Consider the following 27,682-nt stretch of genomic DNA (forward strand, 5'->3'; position numbering starts at 1 on the left):
TGGCCAATTTATGGCAGCTCATGGGGAGAAAGTGGTGAGTGGTAATGTCACTAAACTAGTAATCCAGAAGCCCAGGCTAATGTCCTCGGGACATGGGTTCAAATCCACCAAGGCAGCTGATGACATTTAAATTCAATTCAATTAAAACTGGAGTTGAAAGCTAGTCTTACTAATGGTGACCATGGAACTATCATCATAAAAAAACCCATCTGGTTCAGTAAGTCCTTGAGGGAAGGGAATCTGCCATCCTTACCTCATCTAGCCTCATTGTGACTCCAGACCCACAGCAAGGTGGTTAATTCCTAACTGTCCTTGAAATGGCCTAGCAAGTCACTCAGTTCAAGGACAATTAGGCCTTGCCAATGGCAGCTACATCCTATGAAAGATAAGTTTAGAAAACTGTACATATCTGTAAGCATGAGAGAGTTGGAGCAGGGTGCCTTATTGACAACTTTTTTGCTGCCAAAGCATCACCTGCATCTGATACCATCTTTTTCCTCTATGTTGAAACTTTTATGCAGACCCTGTATATCTCCTTGCCATCCTTGCCCATCTCCATTTTCCACATTATAATTGATGCAAAACATAATGGCTCTCGTTGCCCAACGCCCATTATCCCAATCAATGCCATCGTTGTCATTTTTCTTATGACCCATCAAGTTAATTATAGGAAACTGTAGGCTTCTAAAATTCTCCATTGCCTTGACCCACGCTACCTTTACCAGTGAACTGATCCAATGTCAGCCGACTCCACATTCCACATTGACAGCTGCTTCTTGAGCCACAGGAATGCAGGAGCTCTTTCTCCCAGCTTGTCTTACCACATCTTTTAGTGCTTTCTTAAGATTCTTCCCAGTACTTGTCCCTTGTTGTGTTTACTCATTGTCTGCCATCCAGGAAATGCTTTGAAGATTCTTCATACTAGGATTGCTATACAATTGTAAGTTTTTGTAGCATCGTTAGACAATTGGATGCAATTTTTCTGTATTGCATTTTGGTATTTACACATTAAACTTAGTGATAGCTCTGTAATACATGTTCTATGCCTCAAAAAGACCTCTACCTGTAGAAATTTCTGGCAAAGATATTTCAGATTTAATTTAAAATAGCATACTGCAGAAATTTCAAATTTCTCCTTTCATGAAGAGCAGAACAAAAGCTTGACTAAAGAGGTAATTTTATTTTTGGGCTACGTTTGGGCTGAAAGGTATTGCTTTCAAGGTACATGTCAATAATGCAATAAGCGCTCACATTTTTAATTCCTTAAATTCTTAAAACCTAGATTTCCGACTTGGGTTCCTTTTGACATTTCATTTTAAAATCCTGAAGCTTTTTAACTAGCATCCTTGTTTTCTTCCCCATCAGCACACTTCTCATATGGATGGCCGCTCAGAAGTTTCATCTCGGTCAACCCGCTCGGTGGGAGCTCGATGCCGGAATTCAGTTACGTCCTGCGCTGATGAGCAGCCGCACATAGGAAACTATAGGCTTCTAAAAACCATTGGCAAAGGAAACTTCGCCAAGGTGAAGCTGGCTAGACATATCCTCACTGGAAGAGAGGTAAGGTGGTCTGCAATGACCTAGTTCATTGATTTTTGTTTTGTATGTTGGACCTTCACTGGTTGAATTATTCCTTCTATTATAGTTTAGAATTTCTTCTCATTTTTAAGTTTTAACATTCTTTTTCCTGGCTCAATAGCAAATGCTTCTGAGCCTCTGCTGGTCTTAAGTCAACCTTTAGGAAATATGTACAAGCTGTCTTGGGTGCCTTTTTCTGTTTCCTCTTCTTGCTTATGAGGAAGTGCATACCTTTCACTAGGTGCCTCCCATTATGATGGAGTTGGGAAACTCACCATGTGAAATTGAGTATAAACCAGCCAAATACTGAAATATTTTCATTTATACTTTTTAAATAAACTCTAAATTATATGTGTATCTTCAGTAGGTGTTGGTAGAGTATCCCCTAAACCTCTCATGAAATAGTTTAGTGAAAGAAAAATCTGCAGTTGAGCCTTTTTTAGGCAGGTCACATATTCTGGACATCACCAAGAGTGCTTACTTTCACATCAATGACATTATCTGCCATCATTTTCAACTCTCCTCCGTCTCAGCTGAAAACCCTCATCAGTGCCTTTGCCACCTCCAAGTTCAGCTTCTCCAACATGTTCATTACTAGCCTCCAAATGTCATAAACTCCAATTTATCCATAGTTCCACTCTGTGCCCTATCCTGCACTAAGCACCTATTGCCCTCAACTTTGTTCACCTTCACTGTCCCTACTATCTCCTCACACGTTAACCTGAAAATTGCCATACCTGTTTACAAAGTTCAGAGTACAGAAGCATAGTGGTTATGTTAATAAACTAGTAATACAGAAGCCTGAACTAATAGTCCAGAGATATGGATTCAAATCCTACATTGGCAGCTGGGGAATTTAAATTCAATTGTATTAAATAAATCTGGATATAAAGAGCTAGCATCCATAATGGTAACCATGAAACTTCTGGATTATCATCAAAATCCATCTGGTTCATTAATATCCTTTAGGGAAGGAAATTTGCCAACCTCACCCAGTCTTGCCTATATGTAACTCCAGACCCACAGCAATGTAATGTGGTTAAATTTTAGCTCCTCTGAAATGGCCCAACAAGCCACCCAATTGTTTTCAAGAAGGTAGTTGACCACTGCCTTTTCAAGGATAATTAGGAATGGGCAATAAATGCTGGCCTTGCCAGTATCCCATTATTCCCAAATATTCCATGATTGAATGCAAAAAAAAAAACCCTTCAAAGCCATACCATACCTAACTTCTGGAAATTCTTTCCTAATCTTAGATACCGCTCACACCCTTCATACCTGACGTACTGTTTATTCCCACCCTGGACTATCATCAGTTGTAGATCCTTCAGCTTTCTTAGCCTGTGATCTAGAAATGCTCTCCATAAATACGTCTAACCTTGCTACCTTTTTCTCTAATGAAAACATTCTCCACCATCTATCCTCCTTTCCTAACACTTGCGTAGCTACTGCTTAGGGTTTGCTTATGTACCCCCTTATATGAAATATCTTTTATCAATAAAAATTGTTTTTTTTAATTGTATAAAATTTGTAGAACTAGCTGCAATGTTTAGTATGATTTATTTATAATCTACAGTACAGAAACAAGGCACTTAGTCCAACAACTTTATGATAGTATCAATAAGTTCATTACAAAAGTCATGGGTGTAAAAAGCCAATCGGTCCATCAAACTCACCGCTTTAGCACATTACTCCCCAGTCATTTTATTTTGAATAATCACAATGATCTTGCTACTCTTGTGTTACTGCAAAATTTCATTAACTCCACTGCCTGTACTATTCCTTTCTGGAATACTAGTATGTTACACCACATAAGGAAGCCATCGGGACAGCGCTCGTTCTCTGCGCAAACTGTCTACCTATTTCCATTCGCCTGCCCTTTCGCATTCGTTTTTTCTTTTTTAATATTTATCCACTCCTCTATTAAAAATTATAATACTGCATCAGTCACTCTGATTGGTAGGAAGTGCCATTTCCTAACAACACTTTGATATTGCATTACAATAGTCGTTACATTGCAAAAATACTCCAGTGACTATTTGGGCCGTCCTGAGGTCTTGAAAGGTGCTAAATAAATGCAAGCTTTTCTTGTTTGCTTTCTTTCTTTTTGATGAGGGATAATTCTTTTTGAACTCTTTGTTTGTTATTTAATGCACACTGCTGTTAAATCCCTCTTGTCTGAAAAACATTCATTAACCATGATTGATTTATTCCAACTATTTATCAATCTTTCAGTAACAAGTCCTACTTTGTGTACTTTGAAGTAATTGTCTAAATTTGGGGTCCCTCTTTTTCTTGGACGGCTTGGAGTTAATGCAGTGAGTAGTTGAGCTCTGCAGGTCAAGAAGATCCTAAGCTCAAGCTCTGGTCCTGGCTGAGTAGTTTGATTTCGTCTGATTTGGTTATTGGCCTCAGCACCCTTAGATTTGGGAAGGGAGAATAGGGCAGGATTTCTGCTGCAGAAAATGTGTTTGTAAACATAATGTAAGATCATGATATATGTACCCCTGTGTTTTATTTTTAAAAATTCTTTGATAGATGTGGGTGTCTCTGACTAGGCCAGCATTTATTGTCTATCCCTAATACCCTAGCAAAGCTCAGTGTTGAGGCCTAATATGTTAAAAGTGGCCACTGAACAATGTACAAGTATTTGAGAGTGTTTGCCTATGTTACTGTACTTTATTTCAGGAGATGGTGGGAGAAAATTAATTGAGATGACAATGTACTGATTTTGTTAAACTTACTGCCACCAGTACCAGCTTCCCTAATGTTTCCTCATAGGACGGGCTCCATGGTATATGAAAGATATTAAGACTTGGGTAGGTACAATACAGATTCAGTAGGATGCTGCATGCTATGAGGAAATACCAATGTAAGGAAGGACTTGGGAAAAATCGGACTTTTTTCATTAAAACGACAGATTATTGGATGATATTTATGATAGGATAGAAAGTAGAAAGCTGTTTCCAGTAGATGATAAAAGTGTGGGCTGTTGATTTAAAGAGATTTATGAAAAGAGGGCAGGAGAGCTCCTTCACAAATAATTGTAAGGCTGTGGGCTTCACTTCCTGGGTCAGTGGTTGAAGCATTCAAAGTTACACTGGATAAGCAGATGAAGAAAAATGGGAACAGTGTGCGTAAATATGATTTACAATTATCTGCTCACGTGGAGGATAAAAGTCACCAAGGACGAATGGGTTGGACCCAATGGCCTGTTGTGTGTTGTCACATCTATGTATTTCAATATTGCTGTTTCGTCGTGCAATTACAGAACATTGTTCGTGATGTGGTAACCAAAGCTGTGTGTGATATTATGAGACTCTAACCAATACATTGCAAAACCTTGGTGGAACTTCAATAAACTGATATTCTTTTGTTCTGGTGATTGGATCCTAGCATTCTTAAGTTCTTTGCCACTTTGGTTATTTGACCCAGATGCAACACTTTAAATGTAGTTGTATTTAATTTTGTTGGCCCCATTTTGTCCAAATACATAACTAACTCCATTCCTTTTCCAAATCTTTATTTGCAACTATGTTTTTCCTGCAGCTTGGCACAATTTTGTACCAATGACAAAATATGCTTGTATACTATTTAAACTACCACTGCCATTAGCAATGACAGACCTAAATATCATCTTGGCACTGTATAGCTCAAAATGGCTCTTGTAGCATACATGTTCATGTTGTATCTTGGTTAAAATGCAAATGTTTATTAAGCACTTTAAACCTGTATGTATGCAATATATTTCAAGACAGAAATTGAGACTGTATGCATTTATTAAGGGTTTATTGTTGTACTCTGTTGATTCTCTGTTAACAGAAACAGAAGTTGCATAACTCAAACATTATATTAGATTAAAAAAATCAAGTTTTTATTCATAATTCCTAAATTTTGTTCTTCTAGGTTGCAATAAAAATTATCGACAAAACACAGCTGAACCCCACCAGTTTGCAAAAGGTAAGGAGTTGTGGTTGTTTTGGAAGCACCTATTTTCTTTAAATTTCTTTTAAGGTCTATTTGTACTTCATTATTTTACTGTGGCTTGGTGTATGCTGTGAATATAGCTATATTTCAAAGCAAGCACGTACACAAGCCTGCTTGAAATAAACATTGGCAGACTTGTTTTGTGATGCATGTTTTTTTAAAAGAAAAAACATTAAAAATCAGGAACCTAATGCATCATAACGACTTAATTATAGCATGCAAGGTTTAAAAACATGGGTGTGTTTTGTGAGAAAGGAGAAAGTATATTCTAAAGGTTGAATGCTGTAAAGCATTTTGATTCATTGTTATATTGTCTGTGACACAGGTGATGAAGGAGTGTCAGTTTTAAAAAATTCGTTCATGGGATGTTAGCATTGATCGGAAGGCCGGTATTTGTTGCCCATCCCTGATTGCCCTTCAGAAGGTGGTGCTGAGTCATCTCCTTGAACCAGTGTGGTTCATTTTGTGTAGGTACACTTGCTATGCTGTTAGGAAGGTAGTTCCAGGCTTTTGACCCAATGATAGTGATGGAGCAGTGATATAGTTCCAATTCAGGACGATGTGGGTAGTTTGGAGGACAGCTGGCAGGTGATGGTGTTCCATGTGTCTACTGCCCTTGTCCTTCTGGGTGGTAGAGGTCATTGGTTTGAAAGGTGCTGTTGAAGGAGAATTGGTAAGTTGCTGCTGTACATCTTGAAGATGGTACACACTGCTGCCACTGTGCGTTGGTGATGAGGGAGTGAATGTTTAAAGTGGTCGGTGGGGTACCAATCAAGTGGACTGCTTTGTCCAGGATGGCGTCAAGCTTCTTGAGTATTGTTAGTGCTGCAATCATCGAGGCAAGTGGAGAGTATTCCATCACACATGTGCCTTGTAGATAGTTGGTAGGTTTTGTGGAGTCAGGTGGTGCATTATTGGCTGCAGAATTTCCAGCTGCTGAGCTGCTCTTGTTCCAGTATTTAAACGGCTGGTCAATGATAACACCCCCTTCACCCCTACCCCCCAACAGCATGCTAATGGTGGAAAATTCATTGATGGTAATGCAATTGAACATCAAAGGGTAATGATTAGATTCTCTTGTTGGAGATGGCCATTGCCTGGCACGAATGTTGTTTTCCACTTAGCAGCCCAAGCCTGAATGTTGTCCAGGTCTTGCAGCATGCAGGCACGGACTGCTTCAGTAGCTGAGGAGTTGCAAATGGGACGGAACAGTGCAATCATCATCAAACATCCTACTTCTGATCCTATGATGGACAGAAGGTCATTGATGAAATAGCTGAAGATAATTGGGGCCTAGGCCATTACCCTGAGTACTAAGGGCTAAGATGATTGATCTCCAGCAACCAGAATCATTTTCCTTTGTGCTGTGTAATAATCCACCCTGTTGAGAGATTTCCTCCTGATTCTCATTGACTTCAATTTTGCAGGGGTGTCTTGATACCACATGTGGTCAAATGTTGCCTTGATGTCAAGGGGAGTCAGCCTTGCCTCACTTCCGTAATTCAGTTTTTTTGTTTATGTTTGGACTAAGGCTGTAATGTGGTTGGTGCCGAGTGACCCTAGCAGAACCCAAATTGAGCATCGGTGAGCAGGTTATTGCCGAGCAAGTGCTGCTTGATAGCACTGTCAACAACGCCTTCCATCAATTTACTTATGAATCAGAGTAAACTGATAAGGTGGCATGTAATTGGCCTGATTGGATTTTCCCTGCTTTTTGGATAGAGCATACTTGGGCAATTTTCCACATTGTTGGGTAGATGCCGGTGTGGTAGCTGCACTGTGTCTGGCTAGGGATGCAGCTAGTCTTCAGTACTATAGCAGGGATGTTGTCAGGGTCCATAACTTTATTGCTGGATCTAGTGTGTTCAGCTGTTTCTTGATGTCACCTGGAGTGAATTGAATTGGCTGAAGACTGGCAATTGTGATGCTGGTATCCTCAAGAGGAGGCCAAGATGGATCATCCACTCATCACTTCTGGTTGAAGATGGAAACAGATGCTTCAGCCTTTTCTTTATCACAGACATGCTGGATTCCCTCATCAATGAGGATGTTGTGGAGCCTCCTCCAGTTAGTTGGTTAATTGTCCACCAGCTTTCGCCACTGGATGCGGAGCTTTAATCTGATCCGTTGTTTGTGGGATTGCTTATCTTTGTTTATTCAGCATGCATGCTGAACGGGAGAAGCAGTAAGTAGTCATGTGTTGTAGCTTCACCAGGTTGGCATTTCATTTTTAAGTACCCCTGGTGCTGCTTCTAGCATGCTCTCCTGCACGCCTTATTTGTATGAGGGTTGATCCCCTGGCTTGATGCTAATTGTAGATTGAGAGATATGCCAAGCCTTGAAGTTACAGATTGTGGTTGAATACAATTCATCTGCTGCTGATTGCTCACAGTGCCTCAAGGGTGCCCGGTTTTGAGTTGCTAGACCTGTTCTGAATCTGTCCTATTTAGCACAGTGGTAGTGCTACAGGCAAGGCGTCATCAGAGATCGCCTACAACACTGGCAAGAAAAAAGGTACCAGCAGAGATCATCACGCACCACCGGCAAGAAACAACTTCATCTGCAGCACTTGAGGTAGACTTTGCCTTTCCAGAATCGGCTTGTTCAGCCATCAAAAGAAGGGCAGTAGATGATCCCATCTGACATCACCAAAGTTCTGAAGTTACCATCATCTCACAGGTGGAAGGATGCTAACCAATGTTACACAATATACTGGGGAGATATCCTCAGTGTGAAGATGGAACATTGTCTCCATAAAGATTGTACAATGACCATACCAATATTGTTGTGGGCTGATGCCTCCACAATAGGTCGATTGGTGAGGGCAGAGGTAGGTTTTTCTCTCTCATTGATTCTCTCACTACCTTCCTCATGTCCAGTCTGGCAGATGTGTCCCTCAGGACTCAGCCAGTTTAGTCAGTAGTGGCGCTACCAAGCCACTCTGGATATTAAAGTCCCCAACACAAGAGTACATTCTGTGTCCTTGCTACCCTCAGTGCTTCTTCCAAATGATGTTCAACATGGAGGGGTACAGATTCATCAGCTGAGGGAGAGTGATAGGAGGTAATCAGAAGAGGTTTCTTTGCCCATGTTTGACCTGATGGCATGAGACTTTTTGGGATCCATAGTCACTGTTGAGGACTTCCCAGGGCTACCCCCTCCCAACTGTATATCACTGTGCTGCCACCTCTGGTATGTCTTTCCTGACAGTGGCACAGGATATACCCAAGAACAGTGATAGAGGGGTCTGAGACATTGGCTGTAAGGTATGATTCGGTGAGTATGCCAGTGTTAGGCTGTTGCTCTCCCAATTTTGGCACAAGTCCCCAGATGTTAATGAGGATAAGTTTGCAGGGTCAACTGGCCAGAGTGTGCCTAGACCCTTTAAGGTGCTTTGGTTCATACTGTGGTCCAACCAGTTTTATTCTTCTTCGATTTTTCTGTCGTGGTTTGATACAACTGAGTGTCCTGTTAGGCCACTTCAGAGGGCAGTTAAGAGTCAACCACATTGCAGTGGATCAGGAGTCACATATAAGCTGGACCAGTCACCAGGATGGAAGACTTACTTTCCTAAATGACTTAGTGAACCAGATGGGTTTTTACAACAGTTTGGTCACCATTACTGAGAGCATTTTAATCCATTGTTATCAATTAAATTTAAATTCCACCGGTTACGTTGGTGGGATTCAATCCCATGGGCATAATTTTATGGCCCCGTTGCAGTGAGCTATTCAAAAGTCCATTAACTTCGGCGGGACTATAAAATCCTGCCGGTGTAAAATTTCACCCCATATCTCCGGAGCATTAGTCTGAGTTTCTGGATTACTAAATCCAATAAATTTACCACCGTGCTACCTTTCTCTCAATCAAGACAAAATTGCTGAAGTTAGAGAGCAAACAGTGTTCTTACTAGGATAAATCCAGTAATTCTGTTGTTTAGGTAGGGCACGTGGAAAAGATTTCATTGACGTCACACCTTCAAATGAAGTTCTTTTTTTACTGTGACTAATAATGTGTGTGAATTGTGAAATAATTTGGTTTTGTTTTGTGTAATTATTAAGTATGTCAATTCAGAACTTTATGTACTTCATTGCCTTCAGACTGGTACAAGGAGAATTGCAAGGCCTTGAAACCAAATTAAGTTTAGCCAATCGTAGCACGGTACAGCACAGAAGGAGGCTATTCTTCCCATCATAGCATCTCTTTAATAGAGCTATCCAATTAGTCCCACACCCCTGTTCATTCCCCATAGCCCTGTATGTTTCCCTTTTCAAAGTTACTATTGAATCTGATTTCATCACGTTTTAAGTAAGAGAACATTCCAGATCAAAATTTTGCATAAAAATATTTCCTTGTGTCATCTCTGGTTCTTTTGCAAGTCACCTTAAATTAGTGTACCTTGATTACTTTTTTTATTCATTCATAGAAACTAGGAGCAGGAGTCAGCCATTTGGCCCTTCGAGCCTGCTCCACCATTCATTATGATCATGGCTGATCATACAACTCAATAGCCAGCTCCTGCTTTCTCCCAATACCCTTTGATCCCTTTCGTCCCAAGAGCTATATCTAACTCCTTCTTGAAAACATACAATGTTTTGGTCTCAACTACTTTCTGTGGTAATGAATTCCACAGGCTCACCACTCTTTGGGTGAAGAAATTTCTCCTCATCTCAGTCCTAAATGGTCTACCCCATATCCTCAGACCGTGACCCCCTGGTTCTGGACTCCCCCCACCATCGGGAACATCCTTCCTGCATCTACCCTGTCTAGTCCTGTTAGAATTTAATAGGTTTCTTTGAGATCCCCCCTCATTCTTCTGAACTCCAGTGAATATAATCTCATTCGACTCAATTTCTTCTCATTTGTCAGTCCCGCCATCCCAGGAATCAGTCGGGTAAACCTTCGCTGCACTTCCTCTATAGCAAGTACATCCTTCCTCAGATAAGAAGACCAAAACTGCACACACTATTCCAGGTGTGGTCTCACCAAGGCCCTGTATAATTGCAGCAAGACATCTCTGTTCCTGTACTCGAATCCTCTGGCTATGAAAGCCAACATACCATTTGCCGCCTTTACCGCCTGCTGCACCTGCATGCTTACCTTCAGCGACTGGTGTACAAGAACACCCAGGCCTTGTTGCACATTCCCCTCTCTCAATTTATAGCCATTCAGATAATAATCTGCCTTCCTGTTTTTGCTACCAAAATGGATAACCTCACATTTATCCACATTATACTGCATCTGCCATGCATTTGCCCACTCAGCTTGAACAAATCACACTGAAGCATCTCTGCATCCTCCTCACAGCTCACTCTCCCACCCAGCTTTGTGTCATCTGCAAATTTGGAGATATTACATTTAATTCCCTCATCTAAATCATTAATATATATCGTGAATAACTGGGGTCCCACTACCGATCCCTGCGGTACCCTATTAGTCACTGCCTGCCATTCGAAAAAAGACCCGTTTATTCCGACTCTTTGTTTCCTGTCTGCCAACCAGTTTTCTATCCATCTCAATACACTACCCCCAATCCCAAGCGCTTTAATTTTACATGCCAATCTCTTATGTGGGACTTTGTCGAAAGCCTTCTGAAAGTCCAAATAAACCACATCCACTGGCTCCCCCTCATCAACTCTACTAGTTACATCCTCGAAAAATTCCGGTAGATTTGTCAAGCATGATTTCCCTTTCATAAATCCATGCTGACTCTGTCCGATTCTGCCACTGTTTTCCAAGTGCTCAGCTATTAAATCTTTTATAATGGACCCTAGAATTTTCCCCACTACCGACGTCAGGCTGACTGGTTTATAATTCCCTGTTTTCTCTCTCCCTCCCTTTTTAAATAGTGGGATGTGGGCTTCACTATCCCCTTGATTCCCATTGACTCCAGTTTTGCTAGGGCTCCTTGATGCCACACTCAGTCAAATGTGGCCTTAATGTTAAGGGCAGTAACTCTCACCTCACCTCAGGAGTTCAGCTCTTTTGTCCATGTTTGAACCAAGGCTGTGATGAGGCCTGGAGCTGAGTGGTCCTGGCGGAACCCAAACTGGGCATCAGTGAGCAGGTTATTGCTAAACAAATGCCACTTGATAGCACTGTTGATGACCCCTTCCATTACTTTACTGATGATGGAGAGTAGACTGATGGGGCGGTAATTGGCTGGGTTGGATTTGTCCAGCTTTTTGTGTACAGGATATACCTGGGCAATTTTCCACATATCTGGGTAGATGCCAGTGTTGTAGCTGTACTGGAACAGCTTGGCTAGGGCTGCGGCAAGTTCTGGAGCACAAGTCTTCAGTAATGTTGCCGCAATATTGTCAGGACCGATAGCCTTTGCAGTATCCAGTGCCTTCAGCCATTTCTTGATATCACATGGAGTGAATCGAATTGGCTGAAAACTGGCATCTCCGGGGAGGCTGAGATGGATCATCCACTCGGCCCTTCTGGCTGAAGATTGTAACAAATGCTTCAGCCTTTTCTTTTGCACTGTTGTGCTGGGCTCCTCCATCATTGAGAATGGGTATTTTTGTGGAGCCTCCTCCTCCAGTGAGTTGTTTAATTGTCCACCACCATTTACGACTAGATGTGGCAGGACTGCAGAGCTTAGATCTGATCTGTTGGTTGTGGGATTGCTTAGCCCTGTCTATCACTTGCTGCTTATGCTGTTTGGCACACAAGTAGTCCTGTGTTCTAGCTTCACCAGGTTGACACCTCATTTTTAGGTATGCCTGGTGCTGCTCCTGACATGCCCTCCTGCACTCTTCATTGAACCAAGGTTGACCCCCTGGCTTGGTGGTAATGGTAGAGTGGAGGATATGCCGGGCCATAAGGTTACAGATTATGTTCAAGTTCAATTCTGCTGCTGCAGGTGGCCCACAGCGCTTCATGGATGCCAGTCTTGAGTTACTCGATCTGTTTGAAATCTATCCCGTTTAGCATGGTGGTAGTGCCACACAACACGATGGAGAGTATTCTCAATGTGAAGGCGGGACTTTGTCTCCACAAGGACTGTGCAGTGGTCACTCCTACTGTTACTGTCGTGGACAGATGCATCTGTGGCAGGCAGGTTGGTGAGGATGAGGTCAGGTATGTTTTTCCCTCTTGTTGGTTCCCTCACCACCTGCCACAGACCCAGTCTAGCAGCTATGTCCTTTAGGACCTTCCTGCCACTGGAAACAGTTTCTTCTTATTTACTGTATCAAAACCGTTCATGGTTCTGAACCTATCAAATACCCTCTTGTTCTCCTTAGAGCTAAGAAGCTTAACTCCAGCTTCTCCAATCTTTCCATAACTGAAATCCCTCATCCATGGTGCCACTCTAGTCAATCTTTTCTGTTCCCCCTCTAAGACCTTGATCTGCTACATGAAGTGTGGTGCCCAAAATTGAACAAACTACCTTAGCTGAGACCTAACTAGCGTTTTATAAATTTTAGCAAAACCTCCTTGTCTTTACACTCTCTCTGACTCTATTAGTAAAGTCAAGGATCCTGTATTCATTTTTAGCAGCTTTCCCAGCTGTCCTGCCACCTTCAAACATTCTCTGTTCCTGCACCTCCTTTAAAATCGTATTGGTTGGTTTATATTTCCTTCTCTCATTCTTCTACGAAAATGTATCACTTCACACTTCGCTGTGATAAATTTCATCTGCCGTGTGCCTGCCCATTTATTAACCTGTCTAGGTCCTCCTGAAGTCTGTTACTCTCTACATTGTTTATTACATTCCTGAATTTTGTGTCATCTGCAAAGTTCGAAATTTTATCCTGTATACCCATGACATTAATATATATATATCAAAAAAAGTAATATGACACTTGCACGTTGAGTTTCTGACAGGAAGAGTTAATGCTCTCCATTTTCAAGTTTTTATTGGCATTTCTATTTATTAAAAATAGAACAGTTGTGTACGCACATGCACATCTTGAATGTTTACCTTGAACCTTTCGTTAGACAATTAAACGAAATGTCAATAAATAAAACCATAATTAGGAAGCTCACATAAAAGACTGTAAATTATCCTGTTCTCTAATTTCTTTGACTTAATTTGTTAAAATCTTCATGTTTGACCAATGTACAGACCTTATGTTTTAGAAGTGAAAATTTTCAACAGCATTGAATGTTCAGAGATATTTTAAGTTAATTTAAAGCAGAAAATTGACGGAATTCTCGGAGGGTTTTGGACATTTGCCCACATTGCAAATACCATATATTGGATATATTGGGTGCAGGCAATTCTGCAAGGGTAAGGAGAACAGCCTGATGTTGTGGTACATGTGTGAACCAATGACATAGTCAAAAAAGAGTTGAAGTCCTGAATGAAGGCTTGAAGTTTGATGAGAGGAGAGTTAGGGGGAGAAGGAGTTGTTGGTTTCCTCTTTCTCACCTGACAGAAATTGGTTCTTGCTCTACTACAAGGAAAGGAGTTAGCTGTTTGGTGAGTATCTGGTAAGTGGGCAAGTTCTATTCTATCCCTAAGGTTTAAAATAGTACACAATTTGGTGGTAAAGTTAATAAAATATATAAGAAAGCATCATAAATAAGTGATTATAATTAAGTAATTATTTAAAACACATTAAGGATGGCAGAACATGTGATGTGCCAAGGCTGCAGCATGTGGGAACTCCTGGATAGCATTGTGATGCAGGGCAAACACGTCTGCAGTAAGTGTATGCAGCTTGAGGAACTTTGGCTCAGGGTCATTGAATTGAAGGCTGAGTTGCAGGCTCTGCGACACATCAGGGAAGGAGAAAGTTACCTGGATGCTTTATACCAGGAGGTAGTCACACCATTTAGGGTAGGGTCTTCTGATTTGGCCAGTGGCCAGGGACAGGAGGGTGTGACTGCGAGTGAGGCAGGTAAGGGAACCCAGAGGGCGGGAGTGTGAGCCTCTGCAATTGTCCAACAGGTTTGAGGTTCTCTCAGTTTAATTGGATGAGAGTGGGGACTGCAGTGTGGATGAGCAAACTGACCATGGCACCATGGTACAGGAAGCCATCCAAGGTGGTGGGGGGGAAGCAATAAGGAATGTAGTGGTAGTAGAGGACAGTATAGTAAGGGGGATTGACATTGTTCTCTGTAGCAAAGAGCAAGAGTCCAGATGGCTTTGTTGCCTGCCCGGTGGCAGGGTTTGGGACATCTGCTCAGGGCTGGAGAAGAACTTGCAGTGGGAGGGGGAGTATCCAGTGGTCGTGGTCCATGTAGGTACCAATGACATAGGCAGGGTAAGGAAGGAGGCTTTGTGTCCTCAGCATGACACGCTAGGCACCAAATTAAGAAGCAGAAGTTCAAAAGTAATAATTTCTGGATTGTTACCTGAGCCACATGCAAATTGACTTAGGACAAGTAAGATTAGAGAAATTGTGTGGCTCAAAGACTGGTATGGGAGAAGTGGGTTCCAGTTTGTGGGACACTGGCACCAAAAGGAAAGTGGGATCTGTACCATTGGGACGTCTACACCTGAACCGTACTGGGGCTGGTGTCCTCATGAGCCATCTAACTAGGGAAGTGGAGAGGGTTTTAAACTGAATAGTGGAGGCAAGGGATCAAATTTGGGAAGATGTGGTAAACCGAAGAAATAGAGACAAGGCAAGAGAGACAGGTATTAATGTGCACAATGATAAACGGACTGTGACAGGAAGGGACAGAGAGCACAAATCTAAGAGTAAATCAGCAGATAAGGCTAGATGCTACAAAATTAATAAAAGCTTTGTATCTAAACACATGTAGCATTCGAAACAAAACAGATGAACTGATAGCACAAATAGAAATAAATAAGTAAATAAGTACGATCTGATAGCCTTACAGAGACATGGCTGCAGGATGACATGGATTAGGACCTCAATATTGAAGGGTATGTGACATTTAGGAAGGACAGGAAGTTAGGAAAAGGTGGAGGGCTGGCTGTTAATTAATGATACCACATTAGAGAGGGATGACTTGAGTTCAGGAAACCAGGATGTAGAAGTGGTTTGGGTTGAGATGAGGAATGATAAAAGCAAGAAGTCACTTGTGGGATAAAAACAGAAAATGCTAGAAAATCTCAGCAGGTCTGACAGCATCTGTGGAGAGAGAAACAGAGTTAATGTTTCGAGTCCGTATGACTCTTAAGAGCTAAAAAGAGCTTTAAGTCATTTGTGGGAGTGGTGTTCAGCCCCCCTAATTGTAACTACGCAGTAGGACAGAGTATAAAAGAAGAGATAATGAGAGCTTGCCAGAAAGATACAGCAATAATCATTGGTGATTTTAATCTACATATAGACTGGAAAAATCAAATGGGCAAAGGTAGTGTAGATGAGGAGTTCATAGAATGTTTTTGGGATAGATTCTTAGAACAGCACATTCTGGAGCCAACCAGAGAGCAGGCTACAATAGACCTGGTATTGTGCAACGAGATGGGATTAATTGATGACCTTCTAGTGAAGTTTTAAAAAATTTTTTCGCTGAGGGTTGAGTCTTTGGAACTCTCTTCCTCAAAAGGCAATGGAAGCAGAGCCTTTAAATATTTTTAAGGCAGAGCTAGATAGATTCTTGATTAGCAAGGAGTGTGAAAGGTTATCGGGGGAATGGAGGAATGTGGAGTTGAGGTTACATTCAGATCAGCGATGATCATATTGAATGGCAGAGCAGGCTTGAGGGGCCGAGTGGCCTACTCCTAATTTGTGATCTACATGGGGTGCTGCTGCTACAACACTTGAGATCTCAGCACTTGCCTTATCACACTACGCAGCTGAGTACTGTGCATTTGTTTGGCAAAGGTCATCACACCCATCTTGTGGGCGCTCAGCTGAATGCAACAATGTGCATCATAAATGGAACCCTCTGTTCACCACATCTCCTTTAGCTTTCTGTCCTCGCAAACATCACCCCACCACACATCTGTCGACTGACAAAACCCACAAGCTGGTTGAATCCATCCATGCTGCACCTCACTTACCACTCCATGATGACTTTTCAACCCACCTTCTGCCTGCCTGCCTTCCATCTCAGCGATCCTTACGGAACACCCTTCCTGAGCAAGATATGCCAGCAGACATTTATTTAGATCAAGGAATGATAAACGTGGGAAGCCACTAATGTGTTTCTTGTGATTAAACCCCTCCTGTCGAATGGCAAACTACCATGGCGAGTGTGGTCCTTGCTAAACAGGTTCAGTACAGACCAAAGGCCCTGTGCAGTCAACCTCCATTGCTGGGACCTCAGTGCAAACCCCTTGTGAATTTGTACAGCATTATTTGTGCCTTCTACTTTACTGAGGAGTTTCTCCTCTTCAGACTAAATGGTGAACTAATCACCCTAAACTCTGCAAATGAGGTTATTGCTTGGCTTTGGGGGTTTACATTCACTAAATAAATAAATTTCTCACTTGGAGTTGCATGAGTTTATAAGTTACAACCAGCATGTATTTGTTAATGATAAATTGTGCCTGACTAATGTAAGTTAGTTCCTTGAAGGAACAGAGGGTAATCAGTAGATGTTCTATACAACAACACCAGTAAATTAGGGGTAGCTAAAGGACTTGCATCGTATCCTTATTTTCAAAATGGTCTTGTTTGTGCATTAAACCAGATGAACCAAATATTCCTGCAGCATTCCTTTTCTGACTATGACTTGGGATCATGCTTAAATCTGGAGCCCTGCCAGCAGGATATAATTTTAGTTCATTTTCTGTTTATTAGGTTCCTTATTTCTTTGTCATTTCATGGCCTTTTTCCATCAAAGAAGGGATGACCTAATCCTGGAATCTGCTGCACTGGCAGCCTGCACAGTGTGAGGTGACTGCTTTCAGGATGGAGCACTTGGAAGATCCCAGCCAAATTGTGGTGGATTAATGTCCTGCAGACCTTCTCTTCGTGCATTGCAGCTGCTAATGTTTGACGTGCTGGGGGTTGCTTAGGGGTTGCTGGCAGCTCATTGATACTGGATGTACTGGTGAATTAGGGCTGCCAGATCTGGTTTGATGCATCCCTGGAGGTTTAACCACATGGCATCAATATAAACTACATTAATATCTATAGTGCCAGAGAAACCCCTTCAACCCTGTGATAGAGCTGTGGAAGCATTTCATCCCAGAGATAAATGTCTCCATTACACAAGCTGTTTTTGCACCTGCTGCTGCTTGCGCTTACCTGCTTCTCTGCTGTTTTTAAACTGTAAATATAGTTTGTGCATTGAAAGCTGGCCATAGTTTGCAATTTTTAAGCGCCGTGGTTTCAAGGGGCAGTTTGTATCCAATATAATGTAAGTTATTTGGAACTGTCAGTAAGTGCCTGTTGCTTTGCAAGGGTTTGAATTTTTTGGTGTCTACTTGTACAGGTTTCACTACATTGACTTTCAAAAACCATTTGAAAATGTACCACATAAAACATCTTGGAAAACAGAAGCATATGGTATTAAAAGGATGGTGGTAACTTGGGTACTTAATTGGCTAAGAGTAGAAAGCAGGAAGTAGTGGTGAAGAGATGTTTTTCTGATTGAAGTGAAGAATGTAGTGGGGTCCCTAAGGATTCAGTATTAGGACATTACTTTTCTTGTTATGTAACTGTATTGGACTTGGGTAAAGAGGGTACCATTTTGAAAGCTGCGGGTGATACAAAACTTGGCAACATAGTTAATGAGCAGAATAATAGACTTCAGGAGCACGTTGATAGACTGATGAAATGGGCAGATGCATAGCTAATGCAATTTAATGTGAATAAGTGTGAAGTGATGCACTTTGGGAGGAACAACATAAAGATGCAGTTTAATCTAAATGATGCTAATATTGAGGGGGGTGCAAAAGCAGAGGAACTTGGGTTGCATATTCAGAAACCTTTGAAGATGGCAAGGAAAGTTAATAAAGCAGTTGAGAAAGTATATGGGATACTTAACCTTGTAAACTGGGACATTGAACCCAAAAATAAGAGATCTTTACAAATGTCTAGTTAGTTCTCAGCTGGATTATTGTCGACAGTTCTGGGCAGCATACTTTTGGAAGAATATCAAGGACCTGGAAAAGGTAGAATGGAGGTTTGTACGATTATACCAGGGATAATGGAGTTCAGTTATATGGAAAGATTGGAGAAGCTGGGATTGTTCTCCTTAGAGAAGGGAACTTAAAGGGGAGACCTAATAGAGGTATTCAAAATTGTGAGGGGTTTTAATAAAGTAGGGAAAAACTGTTTCCTTATCAACTGGCTCAGTGTTATGTAATGGCAAGTGGTATGTGCCAGGCTGACTAAATCCCAGAGAGCAACTTGGCCACGCTATTGCAACGATTTTGCAATTTGTATTTATTACAAGAAGATTTGTGCACTGGAGTCAGAAGTAACGAGTCCACTACTGCCTTTAGAGATTTTAAATTAAAACATTTATTAACAGAAGAAATGAAAACTTAAACGCACAAGATTTCCTTTACACAGTTACATTTAGTTTTATAACAGTTCCCACAAAATTTATACTTAACTAGACTCCCAGCTGCACACAGGCAACAGTCCAAAATAGATTATTAATCTATTAAACATCCAGCAAGATTAGCACAAGCACCCACTGTTGCTGTAAGGGAGGTATTTCACAGCTTCTCTCTCCCTCTCACTGGACAATGGACTCCTAAGGCTTCTAAAAACCCTTGCACTCTGGAACAAGAGGCTAGAGGCTGCTTCTTCACGAGCCTGTTTCACACTGTCAAGAACTCACATGGCCACACCCTATACAGCTTTCCATCTCCTTCTTTAAATATATTTCCTCCCTTTTGATCTGTAAATCCCATTGTTTCCACCTGACTTTGGAATTTACTGTTTCCAGAATATAGAAATCTTTTATGTTGTCATTATGGCCAGCACTTCTGGGGAAAAATAAATGTAATAACTTTTTACAATGTTGTAAACATCTTACCATGTCCCTTTAAAAAACCAACAACTTGTCCACTTATCTAAAAATGCAAATTCCATTTTAATTAGATAAAAGCAAAAAACTGCAGATGCTGGAAACCCAAAACAAAAATAAAAATACCTGGAAAAACTCAGCAGGTCTGGCATCATCTGCGGAGAGGAACACAGTTAACATTTCGAGTCCGTATGACTGTTCAATAGAACTAAGTAAAAATAGAAAAGAGGTGAAATATAAGCTGGTTTGGGGGGTGGGGGGTGGAGATGGACAGGTAGAGCTGGATAGAGGGCCAGTGATAGGTGGAGATAGCCAAAAGATTTCATAGACAAACGGACAAAGAGGTGTTGAAGGTGGTGATATTATCTAAGGAATGTGCTAATTAAGGGTAGAAAGCAGGACAAACAAGGTACAGATAGCCCTAGTGAGGATGGGGTGGGGTGAAGGGATGAGATCGAAATAGGCTGAAAGGTAGAGGTAAAACAATGGATGGAAATACATTTAAAAATAATGGAAATAGGTGGGAAAAGAAAAATCTATATAAATTATTGGAAAAAAAGGGGATCGGAAAGGGGGTGGGGATGGAGGAGAGAGTTCATGATCTAAAATTGTTGAACTCAATATTCAGTCCAGAAGGCTATAAAGTGCCTAGTCGGAAGATGAGGTGCTGTTCCTCCAGTTTGCGTTGAGCTTCACTGGAACAATGCAGTAGGCCAAGGACGGACATGTGGGCATGAGAGCAGGGTGGAGTGTTGAAATGGCAAGCGACAGGGAGGTCTGGGTCATGCTTGTGGACAGACTGCAGGTGTTCCGCAAAGCAGTTACCCAGTCTGCGTTTGGTCTCTCCAATGTAGAGGAATCTGCTTTGGGAGCAGCAAATGCAGTAGACTAAATTGAGGGAAGTGCAAGTGAAATGCTGCTTTACTTGAAAGGAGTGTTTGGGCCCTTGGACGGTGAAGAGAGGGTAAGTAAAGGGGCAGGTGTTGCACCTTCTGCAGTTGCATGGGAAGGTGCCATGGGAGGGGGTTGAGGTGTAGGGGGTGATGGAGGAGTGGACCAGGGTGTCCCAGAGGGAACGATCCCTGCGGAATGCCACCGGGGGGGTGAAGGGAAGATGTGTTTGGTAGTGGCATCATGCTGGTTGGCGGAAATGGCAGAGGATGATCCTTTGAATGCGGAGGCTGGTGGGGTGATAAGTGAAGACAAGGGGACCCTATCACGGTTCTGGGAGGGAGAGGAAGGTGTGAGGGCGGATGCGCAGGAGATGAGCCGGACACGGTTGAGGACCCTGTCAACCACCGTGGGTGGAAAACCTCAGTTAGGGAAGACATGTCAGAGGAACTGTTTTTGAAAGTGGCATTATCAGAACAGATGCGACGGAGGCGAAGGAACTAAGAGAATGGGATGTAGTCCTTACAGTAAGCGGGATGTGAGGAGCTGTAGTCGAGGTAGCTGTGGGAGTTGGTAGGCTTGTAATGAATATTGGTAGACAGTCTATCACCAGAAATTGAGACAGAGAGGGCAAGGAAGGGAAAGGAAGTGTCAGAGATGGACCATGTGAAAATGATGGAGGGGTGGAAATTGGAAGCAAAATTAATAAATTTTTCCAGGTCCAAACGAGAGCATGAAGCAGCACCGAAGCAGTCATCGATGTACCGGAGAAAGAGTTGTGGGAGGGGGCCTGAGTAGGACTGGAACAAGGAATGTTCCACATACCCCATAAAGAGACAGGCATAACTGGGGCCCAAGTGGATACTTATAGCCACACCTTTTATTTGGAGTAAGTGAGAGGAGTTTAAGGAGAAATTGTTCAGTGTGAGAACAAGTTCAGCTAGACGGAGGAGAGTAGTGGTGGATGGGGATTGTTCGGGCCTCTGTTGAGGAAGACGCGGAGAGCCATCAGACCATCCTGGTGGGGGATGGAGGTGTAGAGGGATTGGACGTCCATGCTGAAGAGGAGGCGGTTGGGGCCAGGGAACTGGAAATTGTTGACATGATGTAGGATGTCAGAGGAATCATGGATGTAGGTGGGAAGGGACTGGACAAGGGGAGAGAGAATGGAGTCAAGATAGCTAGAAATGAGTTCCGTGGGGCAGGAACAGGCTGGCACGATCGGTCTGCCGGGACAGTCCTGTTTGTGGATTTTGGGTAGGAGGTAGAAGTGGGCTGTCTGAGGTTGGAAGCTGTGGAGGGAAGATCTCCAGAGGCGATTAGGTCAGTAACAGTCCTGGAAACAATGGCTTGATGTTCAGTGGTGGAGTCATGGTCCAGGGGGAGGTAGGAGGAAGTATCTGCGAGTTGACGCTCAGCCTCTGCGAGGTAAAGGTCAGTGCGCCAGACAACAACAGCACCACCCTTGTCAGCAGGTTTGATGACAAAGTCAGGGTTGGATCTGAGAGAACTCAGTGCAGCAAGTTCAGAGAGAGACAGGTTAGAGTGGGTGAGAGGAGCAGAAAAATTGAGACAATTAATGTCATGCCGACAGTTCTCAATGAAAAGATCAAGAGAAGGTAAGAATCCAGAGGGAGTGGTCCAGGTGGTGGGAGAATATTGGAGGCAGGTAAAAGGATCTGTTGAACGGGGAGAGGACTCCTGCCCAAAGAAGTGAGCACGGAGACGAAGGCGGCGGAAGAAGAGTTCAGCATTATGCCGAGCCCGAAATTCATTGAGGTGAGGGCATAAGGGTATGAAATTAAGTCCTTTGCTGAGCACTGAACGTTCAGCATCGGAGAGGGGAAGGTCAGGGAGTATGGTGAATACGCGGCTGGGGCTGGGATTGGAAGACGGGATGGGGACAGAGGGACAGGCAGGGGTGGAGGGTCTTGGATGGTTATTGGTGTCGATAAGTTGTTGGAGCATTTTAATTAGCTTGTCCATTAGCATTTCAAATACCTGGTTTTTACACTTAATCCCTTTGATGATTCAAACCTCGCAGTCTGATGTCTGCAGTTTACTTAAATTATTCACACGCAGAAACATACACACACACACAAACATAAACCTGCTTAAAAGTATCCCACAGTAACATCCTTTACACTTGGTGACCAGATGTGTGAAGGATTTAAAATAATTAGCAAAAGAACTAATGGGGCTATGAAAACACATTATTTGTCGCCGGGTTGTTTTGGCCTAGAATGCACTACCTGAGAGGTGATGGAATCAGATTTTGTAGGAACTTTCAAAAAGGCAACTGGTATGTATCTGAAAATAACTAGTTTATGTGGCTATTGGGTTAAATAGTGAACTGGACTGGTCTTTCAAAGAGCTGGTACTGGCACAACAGGCCAAATGACCCTCTAAAGCGCTGTACAATTCTATGATTTAAGTAGTATAATAAATGCGGTTAAGATAAAAGCAAAAAACTGCAGATGCTGGAAATCTAAAATAAAAATAAAAATACATGGAAAAACTCAGCAGGTCTGGCAGCATCTGCGGAGAGGAACACAGTTAACGTTTCGAGTCCGTATGACTCTTCAACAGAACTAAGTAAAAATCTATTTTTATTTTTGTAATGAATGCGGTTGCCTGTTTAATAATTTGACTAGAGAAAATATTGAATGAAATGAGTAAAATTATTCCATTTATATTTTTGACACTTTTGTCCTTTGGGGTTCTTCATGGTAAGTCAAAGGATGTGCTGTTTTATACTGTTTTATAAAGACAGGAACATCACATCATAAAAAGCATAAAGCATTATTTTGTTGCTGAAATGCAATTGTGTATCCCTTTAATGCTATAGTACCTTAATTATTAAGTAAACACTGATTAAATTCATTCAAAGATCCATTGCCCTTTATTCTAGTGCTGGGGACCCTGGCTTTGTTTATGTCAACCAAAGCATACAGACTTTGTAGTTCCAGTATTTTCTGTCCCTGGTGAGTTTATGTACATTACAAATGACTGCCTTTGTTTTTTTATGCTTTTTTAAAAATCGTGACATAGATTTTGCAATAGATTGCGCAATGCAATAGATGCAATATCTGAATTACAGTAGATTCCATAATTTAAGTGTGCACATGTAAACTTGACCTGGTTTTTGTGATCAATGGCAAAGGGGCGATGGTCTATGCTGGCCTCGAAGAAAGCTTCCCTTAAAGATTTAGTAGACCCTGTAGGGTTGATTTCCACATTTTCATTATGGTGCCATCTATAGGGGATCTGTAATTCTCAGGAACAGTGATGTCATCCAGCCTCATAGATTGAAGAATTCTCACAAACGAGATCAGGAAGTAAAAAGTACTGATGGTCATTCACATTTTATTAATTTTACAGAGAGTAAAATAAAGATTGGGGCATAGACATGAGACTAAGAGAGAACCTGATATGTCGTAAACTCTTAAAAATATATACATTTTTAAAAAATCTCTGGAATTTTTATCATGGAATGGAGTGAATACACTCCAGACTTCTAAAATTAGCCTTTCCAGGCCAGAGAAGTTATTTAGAAGTTAGTATCCAGTTGAAGAATTCAGTTACACCTCATTCAAAAATGCTTAACGTTTTCAATGATTTTTACAAGGAGCACAATGCATAATAAGTTGAAGTTCACATCAAATCACTGAATGCTGATTTCATCTGCAAAAACCTAACACTGCACCCTGTGGAGGAGCAGGGTATCACTGACAGCTGTTCTGGATTTCTGCATTTAAGTCAACATGTGCAGCGCCAGAAGTTGCTGTCAGTTTTACACGGTAATGATGTGAAACGTTGACAATTACACGTCATTACAACAGCAAATTTCATGCCTATTATATAGGTCTTAAAAAGAAGTCAGAACCAAATGGTTCAAATCCTGCCACTGTTTTTCTGAACAATCAAATTGCTCGAAATTGATTTCGGAACCTCTCATTCTGACAGCTTTCTTTTTACACAAGCTCATATATGCAACGTTTAAGTAAGGATTCTAACTTTAAGCTATAAAAGAAAATACATAGTCACACATTGCTTGATTAAACTTGACTATAAAATCATCTTTTGTGTCTTTAAATAGCTTTGTTAACACTTATCAATTGCATTCTCAGAGCGATCACTGTGAGCTCAAAACTGGTACCATCTACATCTGCACTTGTAGTTCCCACCATGCCGAAGTATGAATTTTTTCATAATTTCCAAGCATAATTTAGTTAAACTTGAAATTTGTCTTTACCCATACTGTAGTAGAATTTGAGCTTTTTTTTCTCTAAATGATTCAAAATCCAGCTGGGGAATGAATTTCAAAATCTTTTTCAGATAAAGTTTTGCATTGACTATCAAGTGCTTAATTTTTACTTCAGAGCAAGAGAGCCGAGCTTCAAGAGAGGAGTATAAGTGTTGGCCTCCATGCTTTCTTTTGTTTATAATGATTAAAATGCTAATTTTCAGAATTTCTTAATACAGATGTCAAAATCTGTCTTAGTTCAGCTGTAACTGTATTTAACATTTTTTAAAAATGATTTGCAAACCAGCTGGGGTTTGTACAGCATTGTGGGTGTACCTACACCACATGGACTGCAGTGGTTCAAGAAGGCTGCTCACCATCACCACCACCTCAAGGGGTGGGCCTAGCCAGTGATGCCCACGTCCTGTGAAAGAATTTTTAAAAAAAAACCCTGTTACAAAGGATGTGAACATACATAAGGGTACATGTCCCTGGCAAACAAATTTGGAGAATATTTTTGAAGAATTTTGCCCAGAGTTGGTGAAACAGTTATTCAAGCATTTCACATGAAAAGAATTATCTTTTACATAAGAGAAAAGGACATAAACGCAAGAGCAGGACAAAGGGAATAATGAAAGTATTATGCCAAGAATTCAGAAACCGTTTGTATCTGGAAAATATAATTTATGATGATGTGCTAACTTTTCGTCTAACTGCAATGGGTAAGGTAAAGAATGATTTATTTTCCAGGAACCCATCACTTCAAAATTATTCTCCAAATTCTTTGATCAGAGATGTGCACCCATATGCAAGTCCACACTCTTCGTAACATCATGAGTAATGCCATGGACATCACATAATAAAGAGATACATCTTGTACTTAATGCCACATTTTTAGTGTTAAAACAGAAAGCCAGTCATTTCATCACATGTTCTGCTCTGTAGCCTGAATAACAATTAAACTCTTCATCTCACCCGGTCCTCTCTTAACATTAGTTGAACATTTGATCCTTAAAGCAACACACACTCCTTCACTTTAGCAGCTGAATAGAACATTATGTTGTATTAACAACCTGTCATTATAAAACAATGTATCATCAGATTTACCATGAGTAATGCCACAAGGAGGTTTGCTGGTGTAATGTATTGCAAATGGCAGATCTGCATGCACTTTTGCTGACCATATCTAAGGTGTGGTACGTTAGCATCATAATTTGTTATTGGACTCAGAATTCATATTCTTAGAACAAATTAGAATGCCAACTATAAGGGTTGATAATTTAACAATTTAAAAAAGCAGAAACTGAACTTTGAATCATTTAAATTTTTTCAACCTTTTACTACGGCAGATCAGAAGTCATAGCTGAGAAGGAACCAAACTCTCCCAATCAAAGGGTTTTTGATAGTCTTTGTTTGTCATTTACCACCTTAAGTTCAAATATAAATAAAGATCCTTTCAAAAACATGGTATATTGAATTTACGTTTTTAGTATTTTGGAATCTTTTCATTGTTTGTATTCCCTGCCTCTCTGACAAGCCTATGGCTTTGTTTTCTTGCAGCTATCACCTACCACGCTGATCAGCAACCTTTTTTACCTGAACAGCCTTTTTTTAAAAAAACTGTCTAAAATAAAAACTATTGTGAGCTGCAAGATAAAAATTCAGCATAGTACCTGTATTGAATTTATGTATCAATATAAAAAAAATTAAAATAGACCTTACTCTGAATTATTGTTTTTTTTAACTTTTTAACTTAATTTTGTCAGTAAAGTCCTCTAAAATACATTCAGAATAGGTTATCATCTCAGCTATAATCATAGTTGTCACAACTATAAAACGTGTTCCTCCAACCAAAGACATTAACTATAACCATGGTTTGGCTATACAGCTTGAGTAGATTTATTTAGAGCTAAACATTTGAAGCCATAAAGTGGAGAAGAATGATTAGCCTTTTATCCCCACAATAAAAACACGGCTCTTACTTTTCTTGACTTAACTGTTTTAGCATTTTTTCATGTTACTGTGATCCAACTTGGAGAAGTGACTGGTGTAGTGGTAATGTCGCTGGACTGGTACTCCATAGGACCAGGCGAATGCCCTGGGTATATAGGTTCAAATCCCACCATGGCAGCTGTTGGAATTTAAATTCAATTAAAAAATCTGGAATTGAAAACTAATCTCAGTAATGGAGTCCATAAAACTATCGTTGATTGTTGCAAAATCCCATCTGGTTCACTAATGTCCTTTATGGAGGGAAACTGCCATCCTTACCTGGTCTGGCCAACATATGACTCCAGATCCACAGTAATGTGGTTGACTCTTAACTGCCCTCTGAAATAGCACTCAGTTCAAGAGCAATTAGGGATGGGCAATAAATGCTGACCTTACCAGCAATGTCCACGTCCCATGAAAGAACAAAAAAAAAAAACGGAAAATATTGAGAGCCACAAATAGGTGTTAAAGAGCCACAGGTTGCAGACCCCTGACTTAGCAGTTTGTACTATGCAGTTGGAGAACCTGTCACAATATGCTTATTGGGGAAAAAACTGTCTCCTTTTTGCTCAAATTCACAATCAAACTCCCTATTTCCTTTTCATTGGCTACCTCTGCTACTTTGAACCCATTAAATTGTTCCCTCACTTCTCTTTTTGACGCCATGTTTCACTAACTTATTTGCTATCACCCACTCACTGCCCCCCACCCCACTCCATCGCTGTAATTCCCTCTTGGATCTTTCTTGAGAGAAGTAAGAGAGCTGCAAACTGACGTTTACCTGGCACATTCTCATCAGCTATTGCCAGATTTTGTTTTGGCTTCAAGCATTACCATCACTGTCTTCACTGAAAACTGCTCATTACTCCACCATCAACCCAGGACAACCAATATTATTTTTTCTCCACACACTACCTTCTCAAACAATTTTCTCCATCCCTTTATCCACATCTCCAATCCATGCAAATAATTCTTACATTTCTTTGTCTCTAAGACCCTCTTTATGCTGCCACTAATTCTATCCCCTTACTATTTCTTTCCCCTCCACTAAATACCATTTTGCTGACCCTAATCAGAGGTTTTCTTTTCTCCCACCTCTCCATGTCTTCCCCACACTCCTTTCCTGCA

At 41.2% G+C, this 27,682-nt stretch overlaps 1 protein-coding gene across 12 annotated transcripts in view; it reads left to right on the forward strand.

The window, feature by feature from the left end:
• mark3a (MAP/microtubule affinity-regulating kinase 3a) overlaps window positions 1-27,682 on the forward strand; it is a 220,291-nt gene that overhangs the window by 3,402 nt on the left and 189,207 nt on the right. For 11 of the 12 annotated variants that reach the window (XR_013579461.1, XR_013579460.1, XM_078562458.1 and 8 more), the window contains 2 exons: window positions 1,366-1,560; window positions 5,485-5,538. Coding sequence is in view for 10 of the 12 variants with exons in the window: in XM_078562458.1 (XP_078418584.1) it covers window positions 1,366-1,560; window positions 5,485-5,538 (249 nt within the window). In the remaining 2 variants the exon portion in view is untranslated. Of the gene's footprint in view, window positions 1-1,365; window positions 1,561-5,484; window positions 5,539-26,122; window positions 26,966-27,682 lie in introns of those variants that run through there. The other variant, XM_078562462.1, reaches the window with a different exon arrangement.

The sequence above is a fragment of the Cetorhinus maximus genome, chromosome 18 (genome assembly GCF_964194155.1).
Source record: "Cetorhinus maximus chromosome 18, sCetMax3.hap1.1, whole genome shotgun sequence".
NCBI lineage: Eukaryota > Metazoa > Chordata > Chondrichthyes > Lamniformes > Cetorhinidae > Cetorhinus > Cetorhinus maximus.